The 10,289-nt window shown below is 42.3% G+C and overlaps 1 protein-coding gene across 1 annotated transcript in view; it reads right to left on the minus strand.

Moving 5' to 3' along the window:
* Positions 1 to 9,202, minus strand: part of LOC124805435 (odorant receptor Or2-like) — a 39,737-nt gene extending 30,535 nt beyond the window's left edge. Inside the window, exon 1 of the mRNA XM_047265997.1 lies at positions 8,358 to 9,202. Within this exon, the coding sequence (XP_047121953.1) occupies positions 8,358 to 9,202 (845 nt within the window). The remainder of the gene's footprint in view (positions 1 to 8,357) is intronic.
* Between the last annotated feature and the right edge of the window lie 1,087 nt (positions 9,203 to 10,289).

Genomic DNA, 10,289 nt, shown 5'->3' on the forward strand with positions numbered 1-10,289 from the left:
TACAATGTTTTCTTTCAAATTCTAAAGCTGGCAGGGGTGAGCGAAAAGCTATTTACAATTTGTACAGGAACCAGACGGTAGTTACAAGAGTTAAGGGCACGAAACGGAAACAGTGGTTGAGAAGGGATTGGTGACAGGGTTATAGAACATCCCCAATGTTATTCGGTCTGTATATTGAGCAAGCAATAATGGAAACAAAAGAAAAATTTGGTGTAGGAATTAAAGTCCAGAGAGAAGAAGTAAAAACTTTGCGGTTTGTCAAAGAACTTGGTAGAGCAGATGAACGGAAAGCACAGTGTCTTGATAGGAAGATATAATATAAGCATCAACAAAAGCAATACGAGGATAATGGAATGTAGTCGAGTTAAATCAGCTGATGCTGAGAGAATTAGATCAGAAAATGAGATACTTAAAGTTGTAGATGAGTCTTGCTATTTGGGAAGCAAAATAACAGTTGATGGTCGAAGTAGGGAGAATATAAAATGTAGACTGCCAATAGCAAGAAAGGCGTTTCTGAAGAAAAGAAATGTGTCATCATCGAGTATAGATTTAACAGTCAGGTAGTCCTTTCTGAAAGTGTTTGTATGGAGTGTAGTCATGTATGGAAATGAAACGTGGACGATAAACGGTTTAGCCAAGGAGATTGGTTCAAATGGCTCTGAGCACTATGGGACTCAACATCTGAGGTTATCAGTCCCCTAGAACTTAGAACTACTTAAACTTAACTAACCTAAGGACATGACACACATCCATGCCCGAGGCAGGATTCGAACTTGCGAGCGTAGCGGTCGCGAGGTTCTAGACTCTAGCGCCTAGAACCACTCGGCCACTCCGGCCGGCGCCAAGGAGAGAATAGAAGTTTTTGAAACGTGGTGCTACAGAAGAATGCTGAGTATTAGATGGGTCCATCACGTGACTAAAGAGGAGGTATTGAATGAAATTGGGGAGAAGAGAAATTTGTGGTACAGCCTGAGTAGAAGAAGGGATCGGTTGGTAGGGCACATTCTCTAGCATCAAGGGATCACCAGTTTAGTACTGGAGGTAAGTGTGGGGTATAATAACAGTAGATGGAACTCAAGGACTGAATACAGTAAGCAGATCAGAAGGATGTAGGTTGCAGTAGTTACTCGGAGATAAAGGAGCTTGCACAGGATAGAGCAATGCAGAGAGCTGCATCAAACTAGTCTTTGGACTGAAGACCACAGCAACAACAACTTCACAAACACCGTATGCTAACAAAGTATCAGATGATTTTGAAGCCAGAACGCATTTCTTCACACATATTGTAATGTAAAGTATGTATCAAACCCTGTAGTTGTCGCTTTAAATAGCTGTTATGATGTTAAGTGGTGTAGGTCTGTACTTCGGTGAAGGTATACGTTTTACATTAACATCACTATTTGGGTAAAAATAAATTATTATGTACTCCATACTCAAAACAGACTCAGTACTATACATTAATTGCTTGCAGTCCCATAGAGTTTTCTAACCCCACGCAGGTAGTTTTAAAAAATTGTAATTGTGATTTTTAATAGTTATTAAAATAATAGCAAGATTTAAAATAAACAACGTGGGGCTAGCAAAACCTAATCATTAGGATGTGAACTATTTATTCTTCAATTATTTATTACATGTGTCCCAAGTTTTTCTTTATAAATCTTACAATTGTTTCACAGGTATTAAATATTCACAGTTGCAGATTTTCAGAACTATCAACATGGGGTAAGAGATCTGTATGGGACTAATAGAAATTAATTTACAGTTTTCAGTATGATATCCAAACGTTGTATAAAACTTCAGTTTTATTTAAATACATGTTTTCTAATTTTTAGTCTTCTCTGTATGAAATTTACACTTACGTTATTTATTGAGTTTCTTTGTAATGAATATTTTCTGTATAAATCGTTACTATAGGATAAAGCGCAATTAGTATAATAATTATGTTAAGTGTAGTACTGTAGTGAGCCCTTTTAAGTCATGAGAGATGTGTGACAAGTGATGAAAGATGTGTAAGAAGAAAGCAAAGAGAGAAAGGTAAGAAACGAAGTATGAAGAAATGAGTTCAAAAATGAATTTGAGATGAAATTGTTAAGCTAGCGCAAATATGAGAAATGGTTAGGTAGGGCAAAGACGACAAATAGTTAGGGCAATGGACCTAATTAAGTGAGCTTATAAGAACGTATGAAATATGTGACAGAAAGAAGCAAAGAGATAAAGTAAACAGGGATATTGGTTGGAAGTTTGATGAGATTACGGATAAAATGATTGAAAGGTGCACAAACTGAAGGATGAAATTGAACTAGAGAGCATGCTAATTACTGGCTGTATTAAGTATAATAATAGACTGATGTTTGACAGACTGCATAAAGCATTCTTTGATGTGAACCTTGGTTACTTCCTAATCCATGTTTTTTTTTTTTTTTCTAATTATATGCTTGTGTTCTCCTTACCTCTGTTTATGACCACTATCCTCATATGTTTATTTCTTGTGTTTAATCACTATCGTTATTTGTCTCTTTCTACCTTACTCCCTATAGCTTTGTGTATTTTTAAAGATGTTACGTATACAAATTTATCCTGATAAATTTAGAATTTTCTGTTGGTCATTCTACATGTGTACGATAATTGTTTCTTACATGATTTATATATCTGATGTTTTTGTAATTCATAATTGTAAAACCATGATGCCATTTTCTCTTACTTTTTTTAGACATAGATATCTGTTCTTACTATTATACTACATGTGTAAAATCTTATTACTCCTGTCATGATATTGGTAGTCGTATATTGCAAATGTAACAGATTTTAAGTGATTGACAGTTCACCACAAGTGATCGAGACTTGCCAGGACAGAAGACATATCTACTGATTATATGCTGAAATATTCTCTGCCAAATGTTTCCATACTTCAACGAAATAAGCTGACATTTATGAGGTACTCATCAGCACTAAAAGATAATTTTGGGGTTACCAATGGATCTAGTCTGCTTCAAGCAGACACTACTGCGTATTTTACTGTTTGTTTATGTGCGGGGTTGTCAGGTGAGACCTGTGCTTAGTCTCTCTTAGTCTTCTTCGAGATATCTCCCCACAACATTGACATTATTGCAACGAGCTAAAGAAAGTTTGGTCATCTTCCACCTACTTCCATCGTGAAAATTACTATTGCCATATGTTACTGTGCATCTGAAATGTAGGCCTTGTGTGATATAGAGACTAATCTACTTCCCCTGTGCTCCAAAAAACAGTGTTGATCACCAAAACAATTTCAATACAACTTTCAAAATAGGACTCTATATCTAAACGTGAACAAAAATTGACTAGCACCACTATTGAAATAAGCCCTTCATACATTCTTAGTTTATGTGTGGTATGTATTATGTATGAAAATCATGCGAAGCTTTACTCTTTATTTTTTAATACACACTTCATTCTAAAATCGTTGCCATGGAATACCATTCTTAGGATTAGTTACTCTCCCCATCATACTGTCTAATGAAGATATATCATTACACATTAAAACATTTCACGATGTGGTATGCAGCTGTTTGAATATCGTTGGGGATTTTTGTTTAAAAAATATATAAATCTAGCTTACACACTGCCTGCTTGCTGTTTGTAGTTTTGACAAATCTGCAACAATGTTGTCAAAACGCGTTGTAAGTGGAAGTTTTCATCGGGGCCAAATAATTGTTTTACTTCATTTGCGCATTTAATATAAAGATAAGTTGTATTCAGACCAATTACAGTTCAATTCAGATTAGGTTCTGCTTAGTCAAAGGTGAGCATACGAGTCTAAGTTGGATAATACTTTGTGGGAACATACTTTTTGTAAAATGTAGATTTTTTTGTAGAATGAAATGTTATTCTGGGCTAAATTTCATAGAGGAACATATAGTGCAGGGCTTACAACTTTATTCTGGTGGCTCCACCCTTGCATGCATATGAAACGTGTATTGCACACATCTCTTTCTCCCCCCATCTCTGTCCGTCTCCCCCTCTGTGCTCTCTCTACCCATCTCTGCCTCGCCCTCTCTCTGCTTACCTACGCCACCACATGTATGAAAGTCGTCTCAATACTTCCTGTACAATACACCAGTCGTAAAGACTAGCCTATAAGTCACGCAGCACCATAAATTTTCACCCCACCCAATTCCCTACAGAACAGACTGCAAAAAAGACTTACTATTGTATTGCTATCCAGTTCAGAGTTCCGTTTAAAATTTAAAATTTCTTGGTCACAGGAAAATGAGTTTAAAATCAATTACAAAATTTGTACCCCAACAAGAAAGCGAGTTAATAAAAGCGTGGAAAATGTTATATATTAATATCTGACTACCAGCCCTTTTCTGGAAGCAGTCACATTAAGAAGCTCTACCTCCAGTAGCATGACCACAAATTTACTCCATCTGAACTTGCAAAGACAGCTCTGCAGGGAAAGGGTAGCTGTTGTATTGGGGGGTTACTGCAGGGGTAGCCGCATATCGACAACTGTAAGCTCTGTTCAAATGCATATCTTGCGTAATTTGTAAGCTACAGCTAGTGATAATGAATACTGTGGTATTAACATGTTTTTTCTACAAGCTATAATTGTGCACATATACTGTGGGGGCGGAAATCATGGGATTGCGATATGCACTGTATACAGATGGCCGAAAGTATCGCGCACACAAGTTATAAAGGGACAGTGCACAGTGCACAGGCGATTCATGTAAAAGATTTCAGACGTGATTACTGCTGTACTGGAGGAATTAACAGACTTTGATTATAGTTGGAGCTAGATGCATGGGACATTCACTTTCGAAAATCGCCAGGAAATTCAATATTCCGAGATCCACAGGGTCAAGAGTGTGACAAGGATACAAAATATCTTGCACTATCTCTCACAACGGATAACGCAGTGGCCTAAGAGCTTTTCTTATTGACCGAGAGCAGCGGCGTTTCCATTGAATTGTCAGTAGTAATAATAAGCGTCTCTGCGTGAAATAACCACAGAACTCAATGTGGGACGTAAGGCGAACGCATCCGTTAGGAAAGTGCGGAGTTATTGGGCCTTAATGGGGTATGGTAGGAGAGGAACGACGTGGGTACCTTTGCTAACAGCACGGTATCGCCTGCAGCGCCTCTCCTGGAGTCGTGACCATATCGCTGGGACCCTAGACAACTGAGAACCGTGTCCTGGAGAGATGAGCCACGATTTCAGCTGGTAAGAGCTGAGGGTAGGGTCCGAGTGTGGCGTAGACCCCACGAATCCATAGACCCAAGTTGTCAACAAGGCAGCGTGCCTGCTGGTGGCGGATTCATAATGGTGTGGGCTGTGTTTACATGGAGTGGACTGGGCCCTCTGGTCCAACTGAGCCGATCATTGGCTGGAAATGGTTATATTTGGCTAGTTGGAGACAATTTGCAGCCATTCAGAAACTTCATGTGCCCAAACGATGGTGGGAATGGATCATAATGCGCTATGTCACTGGGCCACAACTGTTCGCGGTTGGTTTGAAGAACGTTCTGGACGATCCAAACAAATCATTTGGCAACCAGATCGCCCGACATGAATCACCTATCGAATATTTATGGGACATTGCTGAGAGGTCAATTTGCGTACAAAATCCTGCACCAGCAACGCCTTCGCAGTCGTCAGTGGCTATAGTGGCTGCATCTCTCAGTATTTCTGCAGGGAACTGAATTCAAATGAGAGTGTGGCATTGCTGGCTGGGAGACCCTGTCCAAGGAAGTTCGGCCGCCAAGTGCAAGTCTTATTTCAGTCGACGCCACACTGGGTGACTTGCATTCCGGTGATGAGGTTGAAATGATTATGAAGTCAACACAATACTCTGTCCACGAGCGGAGAAAATCTCCATCCCAGCTGGGAATCGAACCCGGGCCCGCTGCATGGGAGGCAAGCACGTAACCACATTTACATCTACATGATTACTCTGCTATTCACATTTAAGTGCTTGGCAGAGGGTTCATCGATCCACAACAATACTATCTCTCTGCCATTCCACTCCCGAACAGCGCGCGGGAAAAACGAACACCTAAACCTTTCTGTTCGAGCTCTGATTTCTCTTATTTTATTTTGATGATCATTCCTACCTATGTAGGTTGGGCTCAACAAAATATTTTCGCATTCGGAAGAGAAAGTTGGTGACTGAAATTTCATAAATAGATCTCGGCGCGACGAAAAACGTCTTTGCTTTAATGACTTCCATCCCAACTCGCGTATCAAATCTGCCACACTCTCTCCCCCCTTTACGTGATAATACAAAACGAGCTGCCCCTTTTTGCACCCTTTCGATGTCCTCCGTCAATCCCACCTGGTAAGGATCCCACACCGCGCAGCAATATTCTAACAGAGGACGAACGAGTGCAGCGTTAGCTATCTCTTTAGTGGACTTGTTGCATCTTCTAAGTGTCCTGCCAATGGAACGCAACCTTTGGCTCGCCTTCCCCACAATATTATCTATGTGGTCTTTCCAACTGAAGTTGTTCGTAATTTCAACACCCAGGTACTAAGTTGAAATGACAGCCTTGAGAATTGTACTATTTATCGAGTAATCGAATTCCAACGGATTTATTTTGGAACTCATGTGGATCACCTCACACTTTTCGTTATTTAGCGTCAACTGCCACCTGCCACACCATACAGCAATCTTTTCTAACTCGCTTTGCAACTGATGTCTTCGGATGACCTTACTAGACGGTAAATTACAGCATCATCTGCGAACAACCTAAGAGAAATGCTCAGATTGTTACCCAGGTCATTTATATAGGTCAGGAACAGCAGAGGCCCCGGACGCTTCCCTGGGGAACACCTGATATCACTTCAGTTTTACTCGATGATTTGCCGTCTATTACTACGAACTGCGACCTTCCTGACAGGAAATCACGAATCCAGTCGCACAACTGAGACGATACCCCATAGGCCCGCAGCTTGATTAGAAGTCGCTCGTGAGGAACGGTGTCAAAAGCTTTCCGAAAATCTAGAAATACGGAATCAACTTGAGATCCCCTGTCGATAGCGGCCATTACTTCGTGCGAATAAAGAGCTAGCTGCGTTGCACGAGAACGATGTTTTCTGAAACCATGCTGCTTACATATCAATAGATCGTTCCCTTCGAGATGATTCATAATGTTTGAATACAGTATATGCTCCAAAACCCTACTGCAAACCGACGTCAGTGATATAGGTATGTAGTTCGATGGATTACTCCTACTACCCTTCTTAAACACTCGTGCGACCTTCGCAATTTTCCAGTCTATAGGTACAGATCTATCGGTGTGCGAGCGGTTGTATATGATTGCTAAGTAGGGAGCTATTTTGTATCAGCGTAATCTGAAAGGAACCTAATCGGTATACAATCTGATACAATCTGGACCTGAAGACTTGCCCGTATCAAGCGATTTGAGTTGCTTCGCAACCCCTAAGGTATCTACCTCTAAGAAAGTCATGCTAGCAGCTGTTCGTGTTTCAAATTCTGGAATATTCCATTCGTCTTCCCTGGTGAAGGATTTTCGGAAAACTACGTTCAATAACTCCGCTTTAGCGGCACAGTCGTCGGTAACAGTACCATCGGCACTGCGCAGCGAAGGTATTGACTGCGTCTTGCCGCTTGAGTACTTTACATACGACCAGAATTTCTTCGGATTTTCTACCAAATTTCGAGACAATGTTTCGTTGTGGATCCTATTAAAGGCATCTCGCATTGAAGTCCGTGCCAAATTTCGCGCGTCTGTAAATTTTATACAAACTTCGGGATTTCGTGTTCTTCTGAACTTCGCAAGCTTTTTCCGTTGCCTCTGCAACAGCGTTCGGACCTGTTTTGTGTACCATGGGGGATCAGTTCCATCTCTTACCAATTTATGAGGTATGAATCTCTCAATTGCTGTTGCTACTATATCTTTGAATTTGAGCCACATCTCGTCTACATTTGCATAGTCAGTTCGGAAGGAATGGAGATTGTCTCTTAGGAAGGCTTCTAGTGACACTTTATCCGCTTTTTTAAATAAACACAGCTAAGCAAGTGGACATTTCTGCAGGTGACTTCCAACGACTCGACGAGTCCATGCCACGTGGAGTAGCTGCAATAGCCGGGCATTTTACACGATATTAGGAAGCCACCTGAGTGTATAGATGTTGAAAGTACATAGCATCCCACTAGAGTCCCAAAAAAGATATAGACGCATAGAGAAAAGATGAAACTTCTCTCTGGAACAAAGGAGTACACTCCGGATCTTTCAGTTCAAGAATGTGTTTGCGCCAGCTTTGTAAGTTTCTGACCTTGAGCACTTGAGTATCACCATGTTTACTCTGATTCCGAAATACTAATGTATGATAAGAGGCTAAGTTAACTCACTGTATGACATCCTGGTGGTGTCGAATACAGTCGCGCAGTTCTTTGTAAAACTTCTTCCTCCTCCACGTCTCCGGGCTGTTTTCTTCACCTGATATTGTGTAGCTTACAGAGGTACTCGTACCAGAGCTGTAGATGTCCGCCCGGTAACTGTTACTGGCGCTGACTGACTTGCCGAGTCTGCCAAATACGACGTTCAGCACCTCGAGCTGCGCAGAGGCGTGTACCATGATGCTGACGATGAGCATGTCGACGCCCACCGTGGTGAAGTAGCTGTACTGCATGCTGAAGAACTGCAGCGCCGTCAGACACTCGAAAAGCGGGCTGTCGGTGTCGGCGGCCGTGTAGCGCGCGGCGGCTGGCAGGTTCCTGTGGGACGACCCCGCACCCAGCAGGGCCATGAGGTAGGGCGAAGCCGTCCACACGGCAGGGGAGGGACAGCCCAGCATCGTCACGTACACCGTCAGCGACCTGGCCGCCTTCCTGGACGCGTCCAAAATGGAGCACGTCTCCGGATCACCAGCGTCGAGTTGCCGCGCTGTTAAGTCGTCCAGTTTGTTGGCGATCCGAAAAAAGCTCTCTTTCTTCCGCAGAAAAGTCACGATCTTAATGACGCCCAAAACTGCCGCAACCAGCAGGCAGATGTCGAGGGTTATCTTGTCCACGTCGCCCCAGAAGAACCACAGGCCTTGTAGCTGGCCCATGATAATGCTGAGTTGCGTGAAGAACATCCATCCCGTGTACAGGAAGTACAGTCTGGACCAAGGGGGAGCGAAGATGCCTGCGATGGCCAGGATACGGGCGTTGAGAGAAAATAACGATTCTGTCCATGGACTCCTGACGGCCATGCTGTGCCGCACACAATGAACTGCAAAAGAAATTGAACACATGTCAATTCATAAATAATATCATTAATTTCATGACCCTCCAGGGTAGCAGAGAGCGCTAAGCCGCTGCTTCCTGGACTCGGGTAGGCGCGCCGGCCCCGGATCGAATCCAGCCGGCGGATTAACGACGAAGGGCCGGCGAGCTGGGCATCCTGGATGTGGTTTTTAGGCGGTTTTACGCATCCACCTAGGTGAATACCGGGCTGCTCCCCATGTTCCGCCTCAGTTACATGACTCGCAGACATTTGCAACACATTCGCACTATTCCATGACTTACAGTGGACACAGACAGTTGGGTTACACTAATGCATTCCCGGGGGGTACGGGGTGGCTGCAGGAAGGGCAACTGGCCACCCCTTAATAATAACGTGCCGCATCCATGGCCGACACTGCGTACCGGAGGGACAAGACTCAGACAAAGAAAGAAAGAATATCATTAATTTCATGACAGTAAAACGTGCTTTTGACTGTTTTTCATTTCCTAATGACAGTACCCAGTATCACGGAGATCTGGCGGCAACCACGATGGCGCGTTTCAACCTCTGAAGCAATCTAAAGGAAAATAACACAAAAAATTACATTCACAGGAACAAATTGGAAGCCTGATGAAACGCAAGTGATGTGTGGCCTCGTAGACTGTATTGTTATAATGGTACTTGGGTCTCATGGTATCATTCTGTAAGTGTGTGATTTGGATACGGGTGGGATTAAAGAGGAAGTAATATGACAACAGAAGAGAGGCGGGAGTTTTGACGGACCAAGAGATTTTTTGTAGTTGGTGGGACATATGCAAGGAAAGAGTAGGTTACAGTCTTCATTGGGATGGAATGCATGGTTAAAGAGAGACTCACAGTTTGAAACTGTTGTGATGTTACGTAAAAAAAAAAAAAAAAAAAAACTAGGTTGATGCAGCTCGCTACACTGATCTGTTCTGTGCTAGCAGCTTCATCTTTGCCATAGTTACTTCAGTCTATATACATCTGAACCAGTTCACTGTATTTAAACCTTGGTGTTCCTCAATAAATATCATAAATTTCTTTTCTGCCTA

Source organism: Schistocerca piceifrons, chromosome 7 (genome assembly GCF_021461385.2).
Source record: "Schistocerca piceifrons isolate TAMUIC-IGC-003096 chromosome 7, iqSchPice1.1, whole genome shotgun sequence".
NCBI classification, from domain to species: Eukaryota; Metazoa; Arthropoda; class Insecta; order Orthoptera; family Acrididae; genus Schistocerca; species Schistocerca piceifrons.